General features: G+C 41.5%; 1 protein-coding gene across 12 annotated transcripts in view; it reads right to left on the minus strand.

Annotated features, from left to right (window-relative positions):
- The window catches only part of CSNK1G1 (casein kinase 1 gamma 1), a 126,609-nt gene that overhangs the window by 23,663 nt on the left and 80,061 nt on the right, over positions 1–22,885 (minus strand). For 8 of the 12 annotated variants that reach the window (XM_077472194.1, XM_077472187.1, XM_077472191.1 and 5 more), the window contains 4 exons: positions 19,763–19,848; positions 16,551–16,635; positions 7,584–7,732; positions 7,311–7,418 (listed from right to left, as the gene is read on the minus strand). In XM_077472194.1, the coding sequence (XP_077328320.1) occupies positions 7,311–7,418; positions 7,584–7,732; positions 16,551–16,635; positions 19,763–19,848 (428 nt within the window). The remainder of the gene's footprint in view (positions 1–7,310; positions 7,419–7,583; positions 7,733–16,550; positions 16,636–19,762; positions 19,849–22,885) is intronic. The other 4 variants (XM_077472192.1, XM_077472195.1, XM_077472186.1 and 1 more) reach the window with 1 other exon arrangement.

Consider the following 22,885-nt stretch of genomic DNA (forward strand, 5'->3'; position numbering starts at 1 on the left):
GAATGGATATCTTAATGAATTTATAAAATGATTAATAACAAGTCAAATTAGAGAGACTGTCAATCTGTAAATATAGGACACAATACACTTATAGGAATATATAATTATACAGAAGGTAAAACATAATCAGCATTACAGTTACATAAAAACTCATCCATTCATAAAAATACACTGAATATAATAGATAATGGTGAGCCAAACTTGTCTAGACATCAGTTCGATGTAACTCAACGCACATTTCATGGCTCATGCCAATCGGGAGTAAAATGCTCTGAAATTAACCCTTTCATGACTAAGCCTATTTTTGGCATTTGGTGTTTACAAGTTAAAATCCATATTTTTTGCTAGAAAATTACTTGGAACCTAGAGCTAGAATTATTGCTCTCGCTCTGACGATCGCGGGGACACCTCACGTGTGATTTGAGCAGTTTACATATGCGGACGCGACTGCCGTATGCGTTATCTTTGCTTCGCAAGCACAGCGGGCGCTTTAAAAAAAAGTTTTTTTTTTTATTTATTTAAAAAAAAAAATGATATTTTTGATCACTTTTATTGCTGTCACAAGGAATGTAAACATCCCTTGTGACAGTAATAGGTGGTGACAGGTACTCTTTATGGAGGGATCAGGGGTCTAAAAGACCCCCCCCGATTCCTCCTTTACACTTCAATGTATTCAGATCGCCAAAAACTGCTATTCTGAATACTGTATATTTTTTTTAAACCGGCGCCATTGGCAGCCGAGTAAACAGGAAGTGACGTTGCTTCCGTGTTTACTATTAGGAGACTGGAATGCCGCCGATTACGGCGTCATTCCAGTTCCTCCCCAGCAGCCGGAGCAATCAGATCTTGAATCGGTGCTCCCAATTGAGCGGGAGCACCGGTAACAGCGGCTGTAGGCGGGGACGTCCCCTCCCACTCCTCCGGCATAACAGTCGAGCGGCTTTTAGCCGCTTCGGTTGTTATGGCTGGATAGTCAATCGTCCGCTGTAAGAAATGGTACCGGGATGATGCCTGCAGGTGCGGGCATCATCTCGATATACCCCCCGGAAGCCGAATACGCACATCTGCGTACGCCCGGCGGGAAGGGGTTAAATCAATATCTGTAAATAGAGGCTATCCTTTAAATGGGGAACAATCTCTTAAAATAATGGTGTGTAACTTACAATATGGGCCAAAGGGGGCGTCAAACCTTGAATCCAAGGGAGGGAAAAAAAAAAAAAAAAAAAAAAAAACACATCTTATATTATACTATACCATTTATAGATATTGATTTAATTTCAGAGCATTTTACTCCTGATGATTGGCAAGAGCTATGAAACGTGCGTCGAGTTACATCGAACTGATGTCTAGAAAAGTTTGGTTCACCATCAGCAACCGATTATATTCATTGAATTTTTATGAATGGAGATTACCATATTCTGTATAATAATTATATATTCCTATAAGTATCATAGTATATTGTGTGCTATATTTACAGATTGACACACTAACGTGACTTAATACAAAATTTCATAAATTGATTAAGATATCCATTCAGTGACCTGCCTCACTTAAAGTCCCATTCCTTTCTTTTTTTTTTGCTTTTCTGATTGGGACACTCGCTCTAGCGATTCTGGTTCAGAACCGGGAATACCCTCACTTATGGTTTGGCATCCAACATTCTGTTTTGGCTATGGGACAGGAAGTACTGTAAAGAAAAATATCCCCAATAGGACACAGATAGCAAAAAAATAACACTTTTTTTTACTGTTTAAAATGTAAAATTTTAGAGCAGTCATTGTAACACGAATAGATGGAAAAACTCCCAAGGAGGATTTGCTCTCCATTCTTGTTCCAGATTTTTAGTCATAGTCTTGACTAAAATGCCATTTTAGTTTTAGTCATATTTTAGTCATTTTAATTGTTTTAGTCGACTAAAACATCCAGTACATTTTAGTCGACTAAAATCGAATGAGTTTAAATTGTAATGAAATTCTATAGAAATGCTTAAAATAATGCAAGACTCATATACTCCTGGAGAAAAAAATCTAACATTATTTATGGTATTAGGGTTTGAACATGCATTACAGACACAGATTTAGCTTCTGTGATATATAACCAGTGATAATTTTGATGCTGAATTTTGATTTTATTACTTTTATTCTTGGACTAAAATTACATTTTTCTTTTAGTCATATTTTAGATATCTAAATTGTTTTGGGCATATTTTAGTCGACTAAAATAGTGTTAAATTAACACTGCTGTTGCGTCTGATTGAACGTATGTTAAAAATCCACAGCGAGGACCTAGGCAGCAACAAAAAATGTGACAGAAGAAGTTCAATGTGGCGCTGTCTGTTCTCCCCTACTTCACTACAAGACAATAGTTATGTATATGGGCTATTGGCAAGAAACAAAACACAGCAGAGGACCAGGCATTCTACATATCCGGGAAAGGGTCTCATGTGAAGATTTTGTGGAGACTGTACCTTTGAACAGAGCAAGGTGAGGACCGACTTCTTACCAGAGGCAAGTATTAAGAGGCCAAACAAGCAAGCTTCATTCTTTTATTTTTAGGGCATCTCGTTTTTTACTGTTTAGACTAAGGGCCAGTTCACATCATAGAAACGCAGCCCAGATGCGTTCCAGATGCTTTTCTGCATGCAAGTTATTGATGCAGTCCAATGCAGTCCAAAGGTTACCACTTAAAAAAAAAAAAAAAAATCAAAAAAAAATCACTTAAGTTATGAAAAATGCAAGCTTTCGGGATAAATTGAATCGTTACATACATTTCTGTAATGTGCATGCTGAAAATGCCTAAATCAGAAACCACCAGCCGACTAGTGTTCGTAAGAGGTCCATAAGATAGCGCAGTACAGTACTCTGACGACGTTTTTTCTTTTAATGCTGTGCTTGGGACACAAGCCTGATTTAATATGATCCTCAAAAAAAATAAAAAAATAAATAAAACAACCACTTAAAGGGGAAGTAAACCCTTACAAACCACTTTGACCTACAGGTAAGCCTAGATTAAGGCTTACCTGTAGGTCCAAGAAATATCTCCTAAACCTATATGGTTTAGGAGATATTTGCCCGAAAACAGGCACCGCTGTCTACGGCGCATGCGCCGTAGACAGCGGCGCGCAGGCGCACTAAACGCGGCAGTTCCAAGAATGGAGCTGCCGCATTTGTCGACTCCCGTGCGCATGCGCGGGAGTGACGTCATCGCGGCTTTGCCGAATGACAGCGGCGGAGCTGCGAGACGCCACTCCCGTGCGCATGCGCGGGAGTGACGTCATCGCGGCTTCGCTGCTGTCATTCGGCGGAGCTGCGAGATGCCACAAGCAAGATGGATGCGGCGGACTACAGGGGACAGCGGCGACTTCGCTGGCTCCTGTGTCAGGTAAGTGACACATAATGGGCTACTATGCGATGCATAGTAGTCCATTATGCTTTACCTTTGCAGGGAAAAAAAGAGGAAGTAAACTCATCAGGGTTTACTTCCTCTTTAAGAACAATACAAAAACCTTTAACATGTTATATTTACCTGCTCTGTGCAAGCATTTTGCACAGAGCGCCCCCCCGATCCTCCTTTTCTGGGGTTACCTGGTAGCACTCCTGGCTTCTCTTCATTGAGCGACCCCACGCCGCATTCCATGGAGGCACTCCAGAGAGCTGCTGCTTCAATTTGACAGAGACAGGACTTGGCCCCACTTCTTGTCACTGGATTTGATTGACAGCAGTGGGAGCCAATGGCTCCTGCTATTGATCTATTCAATGAGGACCCAAGACAGTGGCTGGAGCTGCTGGGCTCGTTCTCATAGCTGGAAGGATCAAGCTCACATAAGAAAAAGTGGGGCTCCGGGGGGCAGCTGCAGCACAGGTGGTTTTTCACCTTAGGATGCATTAACCACTCCTTTAAACTCCAAACTTTCTACAATAAATGATGGTAGACACTATTACATCAGGGCTTTGAAAAAGCACATGCGCCTCAAAACATGCAACTCAAAACTTGGGGTTCACCACTACAGACGGGCTTCCCGTTTCCCCTAGTTAACGGTGGGGCTCTGATGTCATCCAGCGAGCCCGGCTCCGGTGGGTTTGTTCGGCTCTCCCAGCTCTATCTCCCAGCGGCGGTTGTCATACCACACTGCCTGAGGCTTAGTGTGGTTTACTCCCGCAACCAGCTTCAGCATCTACCCCCCTTCCACTGGGCTTCCATCGTCATCTCACATGGTTCATTACATTTTTTCCCATGCCTAACCAACAAGTTGACTGGATGTCGTCAACCCTTCCTTACCCGAATGTCATTGTGTTACAGTTTTTCGATATTTTAATACTAGTATCTATACTGGCTATAGGATACTAGGACTGTTTTTTACAACCTCTGCAAGTATATTTGACAGTTGGGGGCTGGGAGGGTTCTAGCTCCGACTACCTCCTTGGGAATCACGGCGCCAGAAGTTTGTTCACCTCTCCCCCCTCCCTCCCGGCAATCATCTGGGGCATGTCACAAGTCCCAGATGATAGCGCGCTTGCGCAGTGCATGTGCCAGGCTGTGAAGCCACAGCCGGGCGCCCACAGTGACAATGCCGGTGCAGCAGAGAGGATGGGGAGACGATCGGGGCTTCGTTACCCCGCACTGCTGGACCCTGGGACAGGTAAGTGTCCGACTATTAAAAGTTAGCAGCTGCAGTAGTTGTAGCTGCTGACTTAATTATTATTTTTTTATTAAGCAGAAGTGCGCTTGAAGTCCAAAGTCCTATTATGCATATTTGTTCAAGCAGTGATAAAATTAACTGGTATTTTGGAAGGGGTCACCAGTCAGAGGCCCAAAAGTGAACTTAGTACAGGTTGTCAAAAAATGTTTAACCTAAAAAGCAAACAGGTGTCTTATTGGATCATTACAGCAAGTAACCTGGTGAGACAAAAAGATAAAAGCGTGGTGTGAAATTTACAGCAACAGAATTGAGAATGACTATGGTATCATGTTTAGGGCAAATGTCAACAGCTATGCAGTGTTCTGCTTGCAGCATTTTGGTTCTATTTTTAAACAAGTATCTTCCACAGGGAAGGATATAACCATTTTTAAATGCAAAATCACATAGCAAAAAACAAACAAAAAACAAAACAAAAAACAAACACACACCGCTTTGTGAATGAGTCATTCACATGAGATTTTACAGTATCTCACTAAAGTGAGCAATACCCCTCACATTTTTGTAAATATTTTATTAGATCTTTTCATGTGACAACACTGAAGAAATAACACTGCTTCAATGTAAAGTAGTGAGTGTACAGCTTGTATAACAGTGTAAATTTGCTGTCCTCTCAAAATAACGCAGCCATTAATGTCTAAACCGCTGGCAACAAAAGTAAGTACACCCCTGAAAATGTCCAAATTGGGCCAAATTAGCCATTTTCCCTCCCCGGTGTCACGTCATTCAGTGTTACAAGGTCTCAGGTGTGAATAAGGAGCAGGTGTGAATTTTGGTGTTATCGCTCACTATCACACTGGTCACTGGAAGTTCAACATGGCACCTCATGGCAAACAACTGAGGATCTGAAAAAAAAAAGAATTGTTGCTCTACATAAATATGGCCTAGTCTATAAGAATATTAACAAAGACCCTGAAACTGAATTGCAGCACAGTGATCAAGACCATACAGCAGTTTAACAGGACAGGTTTCACTCAGAACAGGCCTCACCATGGTCGATCACAGAAGTTGAGTGCATGTGCTTAGCGTCATATCCAGAGGTTGTCTTTGGGAAATAAACATACGAGTGCTGCCAGCACTGCTGCAGAGGTTGAAGGGGTTTGACAGCCTGTCAGTGGTTAGACCATATATCACACACTGCATGAAATTGGTCTGCATGTCTGTCCAACCAGAAGAAAGCCTCTTCTAAAGATACTGCACAAGAAATGACGCAAACAGTTTGCTGAAGACAAGCAGACTAAGGACATGGATTACTGGAATCATGTCCTGTGGTCTGATGAGACCAAGATAAACTTATTTGGTTCAGATGGTGTCAAGCGTGTGTGTGGCAACAACCAGGTGAGGAGTACAAAGACAAGTGTGTCATGCAGCCCCAGACCATAACGCTCCCACTCAAGCTTGGTAGTGGGAGCATTATGGTATGTGGCTGCATGAGTGCTGCCGGCACTGGGGTGCTACAGTTCATTGAGGGAACCAAGAATACCAATATGTACTGTGACATACTGAAGCAGAGCAGGATCCCCTCCCTTCAGAGACTGGGCAGCAGGGCAGTATTCCAGCTTAACGACCCCAAACACACCTCCAAGACAACCACTGCCTCGCTAAAGAAGCCGAGGGTAAAGGTGATGGACTAGCCAAGCTTATCTCCAGACCTAAACCCTATTGAGCATCCTCAAAAAACGGAAGGTGGAAGCACAAGGTCTCCAACATCCACCAGCTCCATGGTTTCATCATGAAGGAGTGAAGAGGACTCCAGTGACAACCTGTGAAGCTCTGAACTCCATGTCCAAGCGGGTTAAGGCAGTGCTAGAAAATAATGGTGGCCACACAAAATATTGACACTGAGATTTTCACTGGACAGCAAATTTACACTGTTATACAAGCCGTACATTCGCTACTTTACATTGTAGTAAGGTGTAATTTATTCAGTGCTGTCACATGAAAAGATATAAAATATTGACAAAAATGTGGAGGGGTGTACTCACTTTTGTGAGATACTCTATTTGCAGATATGTACTCTGTACAATTCAATGACAGGCACCGCCGTGTCGCATTTAACACTCATCTAAGTGATTACATACAAACCGCAACCCTGGCACAGGCAGTGTGTCCAAGGGTTGGCATTTCTGCTGAGTATTGGCCACAGGTCATCGCCCAGTGAAGCCATAGCAGACTGTTGCTATGTCCAGAGGCGATGTTTAGCTGCCTCTGAACGTTGCAATCTATCCGCACACAATCTATGTGAATGTAGGCTAACTAATCAAGCTTTTTTCAATTAAACCTAAACATTACATTCAGTAAAAAAAAAAAAAAAAAAAAAAAAAAACCCCCGCAGGATGTATTGCCTTTGGACTAAACCCAGTACAATATTACCTCTGGACTGATTCTTTGGTACTTATGAAATAATTTAAAGGATATCAATGAACAAAACAAATAGAATACTTTTGCACATTTTTAGAATATAGCTTCAATATTTGCTACTCCGGAACAATTATCTAAGACAGTTTTAATTTGGTAATTAAATAATAAAAGCAGCAGCACGTTGAACCAGCTCTAAGTAGGATGTATACATTACACAAACTTAATCTAGCGCTTTGACAGGAAAGAAACTGACCTGGTTTCTGAGTGGTTGAGTTTGTGATGGCCTCTCCCGGTGGACATGACTGTCTCTGGTTATCGCAGAAGTTCCAGAATCAACATGGACGGATCCCACAGGGGTAGGCTGAAAAAAAAAAAAAAAAAAGGCTTCTACTGTGATTACACGAAGCCGACTGTGTGGGCAGACATTTGCAAAGCTGCTTAAAATCTATGGCTTTAGTTTGTTTCAGCTCTGGGACACAAACATTTTTTACAAATTAAACATTTGAATTTTAAAAAAGCTACTCACAATTGGCCTGCCAACCCAATCATATACATAGTCAAAAGTGTATCCTTTTCGTTCAAAGAGTTCAGAGAACAGCGTTCTGAGATAGTCATAGTCCGGCTTCTCAAAGAAATCCAAACGCCTTACATATCTCAGGTAAGTTGCCATTTCTTCTGGAAAAAAACAAATGCAAATGTAAAATGTTTCAATACAGTTTCTATATCACATACAATAAGCATCACACTCAGCTATATTATCGTCTACAGATCAACAAATTAATATGCAATTGAAGGGGCTGCCTAATTGGAAATAAAACTAATGGATTGTATTAGGTAGCCATGTCTAAAAGACTAGTACATGTTTTTTGTTTTTTCCTTCAACGCAGCGGCCTGAATAAAAAAAAAAAAAAAAATTAAATAAAAAAAAAAAAAACTGAGCTTGGACGGTGGATTTGATTTAAATCAAGTCGATTTTAAATCGGGATTTAAATCACTAGTAAAAAAGGTTGATTTCAAGCAACTCAATTTAAATCATAATTTTTAAAGCGCAACTGTCATCTCCACCCTGCAGCTGCGCCTCCTCTGATCCGCCGTTGACTCACCGACAGTCCCATTCACTTTAATGGGACAGCTGGTGATGCGGCAGTAGGTGAGTGGATGCCCGCTAACAGGCACTACCATGATGGATCTGAAATGCCAGGTGCTCTTAAAATGTAAGGACTTATTCTTACTGGTAGTTAGAATCTTTAATATTTGCAAACAAAATGAAGGTTTCCTATTTAGAATAATAAGGTTTGTAAAACAGCGATACCAGAACCAACTCTATCATACAGTTTGTAGTGTACATATTTGCAAAACTAAAGGATAAAAAGGAAGATTCCTGAACTGTGTTTTATCTCATGGTTACAGTGAAATTGTGCGAATGCATCAACGCATTGCATGTTATCTCAGCTTTCATTCATTGAATGAGTTAACCAAAAATGTAAATATTGCAGAATATACAGCCTTATGCTAGATAACTAAGCTCCATTTCATGCTGAATAAACTAAAATTATTAATGTATCTTAAATAGATTTTTACTCCAAAAGGCATTTTATTAAAACAACATTTGACCAAAAATAACATTTGATTTAAATACATTTTTTTAAAGAGCATCAAAGTGCTGGACAAGTAGAAAGCTATCACTTAACACTTTAATACACTATGAAGATTGGCAATCTGTGGTCATTGTGTGTGCGTCTTGCCCTGATGCGGCTCTAGATTACCTCAGCTCTCAGGACAGAACACTTCTGGCCTTGGTCCCACATTCATTATACATCATCGCATTTCATTCTATGCAAGAACCCAGGACTAGCAAGTTTTCCTGTTGTGTTCAGTGCCATGCTAGATTAGATTTTATTCTTTGTAGATATTCTAGCATCTGCCTCTGAGTATTTATACACGAAACACTTCAGGCATTTAGGAAGCAGTTATATGCCTGTTAATAGGATCCAGACCTACTATCCACAATCAATATTTTATATAAATATTGCTATGTGCCAGCCAGGTGACATGTACTGTATGAAAATTATATATATATATATATATATATATATATATATATATATATATATATATATATATATATATATATATATATATATATATATATATATATATATATATATATATATATATATATATATATATATACATATACATACACACACACACACACACACACACACACACACACACACACACTTTACCAAACAAATTTTCAATATAATGTATCCTTGATGTCCATGTCATGAGTGCATGTGCAAATATAGGTTTAATACAAATTTTTTACTTGTTTTGTACTATTGTTATGTATTCCTACATCTATTTATGTCAATAAACGTAGACTTAGGCCTCATGCACACGAGACGCAGGTGAAAACTCTGCTCAAAAAAAAGCTGAAACACGCGTTTTGCTGCGTTTGCGTTTGGAAATGGATCCCATATTGAATATATGTCAGGAAATGCTCCTGATGTTGCTCTTGATGAGACACCAACATCGTCGCAAATTTCGCGAGAGGTCCAGAGTCAGCTCGTCGATATTGGACCCACCGGTTGATGGGACAGCGAATGTCCATTGGATATTTCACAAACATGTATGTGCAGCTGCGTACCTACCCCGACAAGTTTTTTTAATTTTAGCCGGATGTCCATTGTCACATTTGATCTGCTCTTAGAAAAAGTACGACCTGACATTCGTGGACACCAATATGAGAAACAGTGTGTCACCAGAGGAACGTCTGTTGGCAACGATCAGGTATGTGTATATATTTATAAAATATATTTATCTATAGATGTACAGATGAATTTTTTTCTCTGTCCTTTATTTTAAAAAAAATAATGTCTATTTATAGCAAATTATCCAATTTTTTTTAAATATCTAAAATTTTCTTGTGGCAATTTTTAACATGTTTTCATTATTTCTAATATAAAACAATATTAAAATAGTTAATTTTTTTTATAAATCTTAATATATGTTTTTATTCATTTTTTTCTAGTTTCAAATTGTTTTATTTAAAAGCAAATCTATGTTAGATTTTTTATAATCGTTTTAAATTTATTTGGCCAATTTAATATATTTTTATCGTGAAATATGTACTGATTAATATATTTTAGTTCTTTGCTGCTGTATGTGGTAGTATAATATTTAATGCCTTATTAAAATATCCAGAATCCTAACCATTCATCCTAACCCTAACACTAACCCTAACCCTACCCATAACAGCTAACCCCATCTCTTACACTAACCCTAACCCTAAACAACCCTAACCCTAATCCAACCCTTAATCAAACAATAACCCTAACCCTAACGGATAACCACTTACCCTAACACCCAACCCTAATGACCAAATTACATTGGTCACAGTTGACTTTGAGGCCATGTATCTCTGATGCAGAAAAGTGCATGACATTTTGTGACCCGAATTTGGTGCCCCCTATCTCGGGGGCCCCTTGGTGATAGGAACCCCACATTGTATATGTTGTAGTGCTAGATACACAGTGTCTGCATACCGAATTTGGGGTTCCTGGCAATAATTGGCCCCAAGTAATGGGCCCCCAAAGTCGGGTCACAAAATGTAATACTCAGATCATATTTCTGAGTTTTCAGATCCAAAAAATTGGGTTCCTTTAAAAACGCATATAAACGCAAATGCGAGCTTGAAATAGCTAACCAACTTATCTTTCAATATCCAAAAGTTTCTGCAGACTTCAGACAAATTGGAATCCATGTTTCAGCTTGGCCCAAGGTTAATGGGATGAATTACCTGACATATTCCATAGCCAACAGACATGGAATTCTGCTAAAACTGGGCCAATTTAACAACTCAGCAAGTTAAAGTGTGTGAAGCAAAGCTCTTTACATTATAAAAACCCTAACCTAGGAGACATTAGTAAACAATATAGGTTGCACTATTAAAAGTTTTACATGGAAGTAAAAATACGGACTCATTGTAATCGGAGTCTACTAGACTTTCTATTAACCAGAAACGCCTAGAATTAGACTCTCTTATCTACCAAGGTGGAAAAAGCCCTTTAGATGGTACAAAGCCAAATTTTTACTCCACGGTAATACCTCCTTGACAGTATTTGCAAGGAAGTTGAATCAATTGGCTTGTCCCCCTCACATCTATAAGTTGGCCACTGGATCTTGTCTGACCACCTCACACGCAAAAGAGGTTCTTAAATTAATTGAACAATTCTATTTGGCCTCGCTAGCACCAGTGCAATTGAAACCAACACCAGGCGATGAAACCTGGTTCCAGGCGATCCCCATGCCCACACTCTCTCCCTCACAACTGGAGACACTTAATGCCCCCCCCTCACACTTTCAGGTCATGAAAGTCATAAAACCTTTGAAGATAAGTTCAGACCCTGATGGATTTTCTTCGATATATTATAGAGTTGCACGATTCTGGCCAAAATGAGAATCACAATTTTTTTGCTTAGAATAAAAAGATAACGATTCTCTCATTCTCGCGACGCAAAATCTTTCACATTATACAAAAAAAAAAGGCTAACGTTACTGGTTATTTTTTTTGTAATTCATTAAAGTAATGTTTAAAAAAAAAAAAAAAAAAATTGCATTTGAAAGATCGCTGCACAAATACAGTGTCACATAAAATAGTGTTTAAGTGGTTAAACTTTTTTCACTTACACACAAAGTCTATTCCCTTGACTAATTGTTACAATGTTTATACTGGAGTTCAACTGATAAATGTTTTGGATTCTTGCCAGTTTCTCTTCCTTTCTTTTGACTGCTTCAGAAGAGCAGAGAGAATTCTTTGCATAGAAAAATTATGAAACTTTAGTCAAGATTGCGATAACGATTCTTAACGATTAATTGTGCAACTAATATATTACAAGAAATTTTCCACATCCTTATCCCCGAGACTGGTCCAGCTCTTCAACTGGGTGCTGCAGGGTGGTAGCTTCCCCCGAAGAGATGTCATTGGCCAACATGTCCCCGATACCAAAAGCTAACAAAAACCACACACACTCTCAGAACTATAGGCCAATTTCCATCATAAATAATGATAAAAACATTTAGCAGAATCTTAGCCGATAGATTGGCAGGAAAAATCTCTTCCCCTTATCAATCCAGTTTCATAACCCATAGATTTATCACAGATAACATGTCTTTGCTACAGACATTATCCAAGTTACATAGTAAGGTTGAATAAAGACATCAGTCCATCCAGTTCAACCTGAGTGTCTACAACTGTCCCTATCCCTGTACACTGCACACTCACATTGGTCCCTACCCTCAAGGAGCCCACAATCAAAGGTCCCCATTCATATACAAGGGTCAATTTTGGACCTACCTGCATGTCTTTGGAGTGTGGGAGGAAATCCACACAGGCATAGGGTGAACACGCAAATTCCAGGCAGGTAGTGTCATGGTTTGGATTCGAACCAGCACCCCTCTTTACTGCTAGGCGAGAGTGCTAACCACTACACTACTGTGCCGCCCCCCAAGATGCTAACTTATCCTCCAGGAGACTCTTTATGCTTAGCCTAGATATACACAAAAGGCTTTCGACAGCGTCTCCTGGAGTTATATATCCACTTTCCTACAGCGCATGGGTTTGCAGGGGAAATTTTAGCAAGCCTTTCAGGCCCTTTATCAAAACCCTAAAACACGATTTAAGACCCCAGGCTGCAGTTCTGAATTTTTCAACCTAGGAAGGGGCACCAGGCAGGGATGTCTACTTTGCCCTTTAATCCGGGTATGCCAAAGGTCCTTCAACCTACAAATTTTGCATGTACGCAGACGTACTGATGTTCCTCACTAGCCCTCCAAATTCCTTTGCCTAATCTTTTCCAGACGCTATCAAACTTTGCAAGAATCTCCAGCCTTTCGAAGTCAGCAGCCCATCCAGTAGGGTTTCCACCTGACAAACTTCGCCAGCTTAGACAAACTTTTCCCTTCGCTTGGCATCTCTTGGCATCAATCTAACTGGAGATTTTTGCAAACTTTTTCAAGCCAACTATCCCCAGATGATAGCTAAACTGAAGCGAACCCTCAAAAACTGGTCCCCTCTCCATATTCCATTCATAGGCAGGATTACGGCCTTTAAAAATGACAATTCTCCCCAGGTTACTTTACCTATTCCAATCCCTTTTGATTAGGCTCACTAAAACCTATCTACTTAAAAGGGATTGTAAAGTATTTTTTTTTTCTTAAAATAACAAACATGTTATACTTACCTCCAATGTGCAGCTCGTTTTGCACAGAGTGGCCCCGAACCTGCTCTTCTAGGGTCCCTCGGCGGCTGTCTCTGCTTCTTCCCGCAGGTACTTCTCACATTCATGCGAGCTCTCTTGCATGGTGATAAGCACCTGCGGGCGCACTCCCATGATACAACCGGTGGCTATAGCCGCTCACTATATCACACGGCTCTGCCCCCGGCACACCGAGTCATTGGATGTGATTGACAGCAGCGCACGCCAATGGCTGCGCTGCCTTCAATCCATCCACTCCAGCCAATCAGCGGCCAGGCGGGGGGGGGGGTGAGCGCAGGACTTTCGAAGGGTGAGGTAAGTAAAATAAGGGGGGTGAGCGCAGGACTTTCGAAGGGTGAGGTAAGTAAAATAAGGGGGGGGGGGGGGGGGGCTGAGGGCGCCGGCACTGTGAGATGTTTTTTCACCTTAATGCATAGAATGCATTAAGGTGAAAAAACAAACATTTACCTTTACAACCCCTTTAACATCCAGGCTCATTTTAATAGATTTGGCAGAACAAACCCGAGATTTGCTAAAGATTTTTTGTATCATTCCTCAACAAGAGGGGGCGTAGGAGTGCCTTAAATATGGCTTTACTACCTAGCCAGTAGATATACACAACAGGCCCAATGGTGTATTATAAACTCCAGGGTCCCCTAGGTCAGATTTGAACAGGACTCCATCACTCCTTTGTATCTCCCTGGGCTGATGTGGGCCTCTAACCTAATCTAAACCTGAATTAGCATCTAAGAATCAAATAGTCGCAATAGAACTGAAGCTATGGGATCAATATAAGGTAAAATATAACCTTGCGGATCTTCTATCTCGGGGAGACCCGGCGTTTAAATGGGAGAGGGACCTTGATGTCAGGTTCTCGACGGACCAAAAGACTTGAGTGCTTTTTTGCACACAGGTCTTCCTTGTGCAGCAAATACCAGGAAATCACATATAAGATATTGACTCGCTGGTACAGGACTCCCCACAGTCCTAGCAGCCATGTTCCCTGGGCATAGCCCAGAGTGTTGGAGATGCGGCGCTCATGCAGGTACGCTGCTCCATATATTTTGGGAATGCCCGCAATTGTTCCATTTCTGGGGGCAAGTTCTCAAGATTATACTTGACCTCACAGCTATTGATCTTAGGGATAATCCAGCGGCGATCTTTCTTAACCTGGCTCCGCTTTCTGGTAAGAGATTTCTTAAGTCACTGTTAAAACACCTCCTGAACGCAGCCAGGGCATGTATACCTAGTATGTGGAAGCAGCAGGCCGCCCCGACGGTGTCTCAATGGTTTGCAAGAGTTTGTGACATCTATCGAATGGAACAGCTTACATCATCCCTGAATGATAGAGAGGAGGAACACACCGCTCGATGGATGCCTTGGAGCCTGTTTAGGTATTCAGATGCATACAGAACTTACTTGTGAAACTTGGCAAGAGAACAGAGTGGCGCTCCCGGTCTGATCACACCACCGGGGTCCCCACAGTCTTTACTTCCACCTGAGGACCGTTCTGGTCCACCCCACCCCCTTTATTCCCTTTCTACCTTTTGACCCAATTTACCCCCCCCCCTTTTCTTTCTGCTCCTTAGCCTCCCCACCCCCTGCCCCCCTTCCATTCCCTCTTCCACTCCCCCCAATCCCGATAAAAATAACTGGCGATTGCAAGGGCCTTATCGAACTATAGACCCAGTTTTCTTTCTAAAGACTGTTGGCCATGGGAGTGGCCCCGACTGGGCTTCCCATTCTGCGAGTGATCCCAAGCCATTAACGAAAACCCCCTCGGGGTTGGCCCAGGGGGGAACCACTCCAAGTGCCGCATTAATATAAAAGGGAGTACCAAGCGGGAGAACCAAAGAAGCCAGTAAGTGTTAGGGCCTTGGCTACTCTAGGTCTGATACTGCTGTAATATGATAAGCTAGCAAATGCTCCCCAACATGTACTGAATGTATTTTTCGATGTAATGAGAAGACTGGGTGTCTATTGTTTCTTTTACAATTTGCTTCTGTATTACCTGCAATCCATAAAGAAAGAAAAAAAAAATATATATATATATAACCTTGCATCACAAACCCCTCTAGGGGCCTCATATCTTGGCGACCCCAGATTCCTCCTGGCTTATGATCATCCGGAATCCTTCCAAGTCTGGACTGAGCAAAACTTGACCAAGTTGGAAGACTTTTTAGTTGGGTTAAAATTTGCTACATTTGCCGATTTAATCTCGATATATGCCGGACAGGAAATACTATCGCTTTCTACAAATCCGCCACTTCTTTCAACAGCACTACACCACCCCCCCTTCCGATTCTAAAACATTCTTTGAGGTCTTATGCCATACATCTCCCCCCCCCCCCCATCAAAAAGGCTTATCTCGGGAGTTTACAAAACACTAGAATCAGTGGATGAAATATAGATCCCAAAGGGAGCACGAACTTGATCTGGGAGAGGGGGACCTGGACTGGGTGAAGGGCTGGCAAAACTTGTGCAGATGTACGAAATCGCCATCAGAGAGACTGCTATTAAACTAATGACACAGTGGTATTATACCCCCGTGCACCTATGTAAAACTTTTACGCAAGCCTCCCCCAGGTGCTTTAAGGGCTGTGTCTACCAGGGCACCTTTCTGCACCTATTTTGGGACTGTGAAAAATTGCAACCCACTTGGAACGAGGTACTAAAATGATAGACAATTTAGCTGGAGGGCCCATAACCCTGACATATCAGCACCGTCTCCTATTCAAAGGTCTTCCTGAAACTCCCAAACCCCTGATGAGATTGATCCATTCAGTTTGTATTGCAATACAATGGGTCATTGCATTACATTGGAAGACAGCCTGGGTTCCATTCACGCAAGTTATAGACCATATGATAGCTGAAAATTTTTTCTATACCCTACACGATTCTTTCAATGTTTTTGATGCTAAATGGAGCCCATGGTTCTTGTTCAGACTTCATGGCTAACTGAAATTGGATTCGTTTTAATTTTTTTTATTGTTTTTTTTTTTTTTTTGGATAATACAAGTTGTATACAGTCTGAATAAGTACTCTTATTATTCTTCAATGAACTAGACACCATTTCGGCAAACTAAGTTTTGAACTTTTCACATTATTAAATGCCACCTGTCAGTGACTGGCTTTTATACTGAACAATGTCATTTATTTGTCTGTACGGTAATTGTGTTACTGCTAATAAAAACGAAAAAAAACATTTTACACGGAAGAATAGTCCTTACCTGGGAAATTCTCACAAAGAACTTCTACAGGAGTGTTGCGCTTTGTATCTCCAATCTTCTGATAGCGTTCCTTAAGGGTATCCGCCTGTATATAACATGACAGAAATCCATTTTTTAAAGGAGCTAAAAGCAACATGAAAGCCACAAACCATATTGTTATTGAGTGCAATTCTTATATTATATAAAAAGGACAACGCAGAAGAACGCAACCATGTAAAAGGCAAGCACAAGACTAGCTATCTTCCGGCCTAGTAAAAACACATTACTGCACAATTACTTTACCCGTTTACCTCTATCTTTTTCAAACAACCATATCATGGGGCAGCAGTATGGTGTAGTGGTTGACACTTTTGTCTAGCAGCAAATTGGTCACTGGCTCAAATCCCAACCATGACACTACCTGCCTGGAGTTTGCATGTTCTCCTTGTGCCTGCGTGGGTTTCCTCTGGGTACTCCGGTTCCCTCCCACATGCCAAAGACATGCTGGTAGGTTTATTGGCTAAATTGGCCCTAATATGTATATGTATGAATGTGAGTTAGGGACCTTAGATTGTAAGTTCCTTGAGGGCAGGGACTGATGTGAATGTGCAATGTGTATGAAAAAAAGTGCTGTGTAAATTGACGGGGCTATACAAGTAACAGAAATGAATAAAAAATAAATCTAACAATACCTTTCTACAGTCTGCTCTCTAGCCCTGCTTACTAGCATAAGGTTATAGAACCATAATTTAACAAGATATCAATATGAATGGACATATAACTTAACAACCATAAAGCAACAAGAGGCAATATTTTGAAAAATAAATGTGGAACCGATTTATTCGTTATCTATGGAGAAAGACAATCAAATGATCACAGTACAAGTGTCACACGCATCTGAAACCCAAGTCAGGAAGAACATTGGGGTTGACTTACTAAACCTAAAACGTGCAAAATCTGGAGCAGCTCTGCACAGAAACCAATCAGCTTTCAGGCTGGGTTCACAATGGTACGACAGACTGACATTGATTTATACATGTCATGTGCTCCCAATGGTTCCCTGAGAGCTGTCTTAACTGGTCCGACTTGAGGATAATGATGGATAATGTAGAAGTCCCCCCCCCCCCCCCCCCCTCCAAGACCATACAAGACCCTTTGGTCTGCTAAAGATTTTAAGGGGAACCCCCACACCAAAAAACGGCGTGTGGCCCACCTAAAATCCATGCAAGACCCTTATCCAAGCATGCAGACCAGCAGATCAAGAACGGGTGAGGATGACCCCCCTTTCCAAAGCTCCTTGTCCCCATGTTGATGGGCACAAGGGCCTCTTCCCCACAACCCTGACCGGTGGTTGTCGGGGTCCACAGAGGGCTTATCAGAATCTGGAAGCCCTCGTTAAAGAGGACCCCCAGATCCTGGCCCCCACCCTATGTGATTGAGTATGGGGGTAGATTTGTACCCCTAATCATTCACCTATAAATAAATAAAAAAAAGTAAAAACAGCAAACAGGCTTTTGAGAAAGTAATTAAAGCAGCTCCAGCATCTTCTCGCTCCACCTTCTCCTCCCGACGTTATTTCTCCACTGACATACTCTTCCTCTTGCCGGTTTTCTCTCCGCCGACATCTTCTCCCTCTTTCGGTTCTCTCAACGTTCTCTCCCACTGTAATGCTAGGGCCGCCATATATCATTACTTATATAGTCATGGGGCGTGGCCACTGGATGACATCGCCTGAAGGCCTCGCCCTCTTGTAATGTCACTGCCTGGGCCATGATGGGGCAGTGACATCACATGGGCATGGGGCCTCCAGATGACATCACCACGCCCCATGGCTACATAAGTAATGGCACATGGTGGCCCTAGCATTACAGTGGGAGAGAGCGTTGAGAGAACCGAGAGAGGAAAAAGACATCAGCGGAGAGAGAAGAACCAGCAGAGGGAGAAGACGTCAACAGAGGGGAACATCAGAAGGAGACTAGTCACCAGAGCTGCCTTAAATTACTTTGTCAAAAACTTGTGTGCAGTTTTTGACACTATCGATTTTTTTTTTTTTTTTTTTTTTTTTTTAGGTGAAAGGGTACGGGGTACAATGTACCCCATACTCATTCACATAGGGTGGGGGCTGGGATCTGGGGACCTCCTTGTTAAAAGGGGGCTTCCAGATTCTGATAAGCGCGCCCCCCCCCCCCACAGACCTGGACAACCACCAGCCAGAGATGTTGGGAAGAGGCCCTTGTCCCCATCAACATGGAGACAAACTGCTTTGGGGTGGGGAGCACACCCACCCCCCTATGTTGAGGGAATGTGGCCCGCTTTGGATCAGAAAAGGAGGGGGGGTGCTCACTTGTCCCCACCCCCTTTCCTGGCCTGCCGGGCTGCATGCTTGGATAAGGGTCTAGTATTGATTTTGGGGGACCTAAAGCCTTTTTTGGCATGGGCGTTCCCCTTATAATCTATGCCAGACTGAAGGGTTTGGTATGGTCTTGGAGGCGGGATCCTATGCTTTTTTTTTATTATTTGGCGCAATGTTTCCCCCATAGATTTATACTAGACACAAAGGGCCTGGTATTATCAGGATCAAAGTCGGATCCACGGTCGTATGACTGTCATGTCCTACCACTGTGAACCCAGCCTTATAGTCAAAGCATAATTGGAACAAGCTGAAATTTGAAGCTTATTGGTGACCATGAACAGCTGCACCAAATTTTGCACTCTGCAGCTTTAGTAAATCAGCCCCCCCCCCCCCCCCCCCCCCTGTTTCAGATAACACATACCAATTTTAATTCTTTAAACACTGTTTTTGTGGAAAAACTGCTCTTCTGGGGTTCTGCCATTGATTTACCTCCTCTTCTGAAAGTGCTCCTATAGCAAGCTGCTTTCTATGGGAGCACATCTGCAGGGTCACTCACAGAGGAGGCTCGATCACGCCCCCTCCTCACAGGTTTTGACAGCAGGAGCAGCCAATGGATCTGGAGAGGGGATGAACACAGACTGGCACAGCGCTGGATCGAGATAAGACTCAGGTAAGTATTTTAGGGAAGTGTGGGGGCGATTAAACGAAAAGGGACATTTTTTGCAATAATGCATGGAACTTCTCAAAATTCATGTTCCAAAGGGTCAACTTAAAAATACCTAGTGAAAGATGGTAACTTTGTTTTCCACAAATAGAGACTGTAAATCTACAACTGTAAATCTAGGAAGTATTCTCAAACTGGAGGAAAATAAATGCTTACCTTAAGGCCTTGCCATGGAAGGCTTCCTCGCAAAAAATACATGAACATGTGTCCCAAGGCTTCCAAGTCATCTCTCCGACTTTGCTCTTAAAGTGGAAAAAAAAAAAAAAAAAAAAAAAAAAGTCAGCCAAGCCCTTTAACCAATCATACGAATTGGGATCATATCATTTTTGCATACTTTAATGGAATGCTTACATTTTTTTTTATTTATCAAAAACATATACTTACCTGCTCTGTGCAGTGGTTTTGCACAGAGCAGCCCTGATCCACTTTCTGGGTCCCCCACCGGTGCTCCTAACTACTCCCCCTCGACCAGTACCCCCAAAAGCAAGGCTTCTTTGCACATTGTTGGATCAAGAGGGGGCTCAGGTTATTATAAGCAGCAACAGCCCCTACAACTAAATACATTATGCCATAAAGAATGAAAACTGCTTAATTTAGAGCAGAACAGTCACAAAAACACTGAATATGAACGTTCCAATTCAAGTAACAAAAAAAAAAAACACACACACTAAAAGAAAACCGTTAAAGCTAAACTCCAAGGGGGAGGCAAAAAAATAAAAATAAACATACATGCATAAGTATTCACAGCCTTTTGCACGATACTCAAAATTAGGCTCCGCTGCAGCCCATTTTCACTGATCATCCTTGAGATGTTTCTACAACTTGGAGTCCACCTGTGGTAAATTCATTCAAGTCCGAATGAGCACAGTGGCCTCCATCATTCATAAATGAAAGTAGTTTGGAACCACTAGGACTCTTCCTAGAGTGGGCTGCCCTGCCAAACTGAGCGATCAGGTGAGAAAGGCCTTAGGGAGGTGACCAAGAAACGCTCCAACATTTCTCTGTGGAGAGAGGAGAGCCTTCCAGAAGAACCACCATCTATGAAGCACTCAGGTCTGTATAGTAGAGTGGCCAGACAGAAGCCACTTCTCCATAAAAAGGCGCATAACAGTCTGCCTGGAGTTTGCCAAAAAGGCACCTGAAGGACTCAGACCATGAGAAACAAAATTCTCAGGGCTTATGAAACAAAGATTTAACTCTCTGGGCTGAATGGCATGTGTCATGTCTGGTGGAACTAGGCACCACCTACCTGGCCAATACTATCCCTACAGTGAAGCATGTTGGTAGCATGCTGTGGGGAGGTTTTTCAGCAGCAGGAACTGGGACACTGGTTAGGATTGAGAAAGATGAATGCAGCAATGTACAGACATCCTTGATGAAAACCTTCTGCAGAGCGTTTGACCTCGGACTGGGGCGAAGGTTTATCTTCCAACAGGACAATGCACACTAAGCACACAGTCAAGATAACAAAGCAGTGGCTATGGGACAAATCCGTGAATGTCCTGGAGTGGCCCAGCCAGCACCCAGATTTAGACAAGATTGGCTGTGCACCAATGCTCTCCATCCAACCTGAAGAAGCTTGAGGGTTCCTGCAAAGGAGCATAGGAGAAACTGCCCAAAAATAAGTGTGCCAAGTTTGTAGCAGCATATTCAAAGAAAGGCTGTAATTCATACTAAAGGTGCTCCAACAAAGTATTGAGCAAAGGCTGTTACTTATGTACATGGGTTTTTTGTTTTGTTTTTTTAAAACATTTGCAAAGATTTTAAACAAACTTCTTTCACATTGTCATTATGGTGTATGGTTTGTAGACTTTTGAGTAAAATTATGTATTTAATCCATTTGGGAATAACAAAATGTGGAAAAAGTGAAGCGCTATCAATACATTCTGAATGCACTGTACACACACACACACACACACACACACAATGCAAGGGTAAAATGCAGGTTTTTGTCAATGGTATCCGAAAAAAAAAAAAAAAAAAAAAAAAACACACACTTTTACTTACCTTGTCCTTTGCTCCCTCTGCAGCCGGTGATTTCCTCTGCTCTCCAATGCACCGGGTTGTGGATGGGTCCTCGGCATACTAGCTTACAACGCAAGACCACTGGTCCTGCATTGTAGCCTATGATATCAGAACTGTGACTGCTGGTTAGAGAACCTTAGAGAAATGGTTTTGAGTGACTGGTCACTTGGAAGGAAGCTTGCAGGAGGGAGTAACGAGCAATTAAAAATCTTTCCTAGTTCCCAGTGCAAAAAATGAGCATTGCTACACCTACAGATTGATTTGAGCTCCACTGTATTTTTAATTTCTTTTCCCTGGAGTTCAGCTTTAAAAATGTACAGTCAGTGCCTTACACTAGAACTTTCAGCTATATATTTCTTCAGCTCTACTAGGAAAATTCAGTAATGCCTTACCGTGCATTCGAAATGTCCTGCTACTAAATGTTACCAATCAGTACAGTAAGCAATTTATGCCATCACACAGGTTTTTTTTTTACTGTAAACACACACACACACACGCACAATACTTAACATATGGATGTGGTTAGGTTACAAAAAAAAATAAAATCACATTTTACAAATAGTCCTTTAACATTTTATCTACAAGAATATAAAAAAAAAAAAAAAAAAAAAAAAAAAAGAAGGTGGAAAAAGAAACCTGTTAAAAGAGCCATTAGCAAAGTTTAACTGGGTCTAAAAAAAAAAAAAAAAAAAAAAGTCTACAAGCATTTAGCATAGAATATGTGGAGACAAGACTAACGCAGGTTACAGTAATGATATAACATTTTACACTGTAGTTGCCATAGAAATCATACCATTATACTCTTTGCTATAGAGATTGTCAAAGCAGCAAGCAACAGGAGGATAATAAGACGTTTAGTGATACCAACCCTGGAACTGACAGCCAATCACACCTCCATACAGCAAACTATAGCATTTAAATGCATATTCTTGCTGTGGGTTACCAAAGACATACATTATGTATCACAAGCTTAGTACAAGGCATGAAATAAAATAAAAGGTCTCATCCAAGACTATAGGATTAGTATCTTTTGCCACATTCAGCTTAGTCATTATAGGATCATTATTCTGTGAAGATGAAGCAAACACCTCTACATAATAGACTTTCTAAAGCTCCTCTAGGCCCCCCCAACAGAGATTAGTTCAAGACAGCCCTACCAAGAGATAACTTTTCACATGCATGAATTGGGAAACTTTGTTGTCATCAGTTATTGCCAACTGGAGGTTCCTGCCGGAGGCACGCTGCTGGCCATGC

The sequence above is a fragment of the Lithobates pipiens genome, unplaced genomic scaffold (assembly GCF_037356315.1).
Source record: "Lithobates pipiens isolate NorthernLeopardFrog02 unplaced genomic scaffold, aLitPip1_a1.2 Scaffold_8, whole genome shotgun sequence".
Taxonomy (NCBI): Eukaryota; Metazoa; Chordata; class Amphibia; order Anura; family Ranidae; genus Lithobates; species Lithobates pipiens.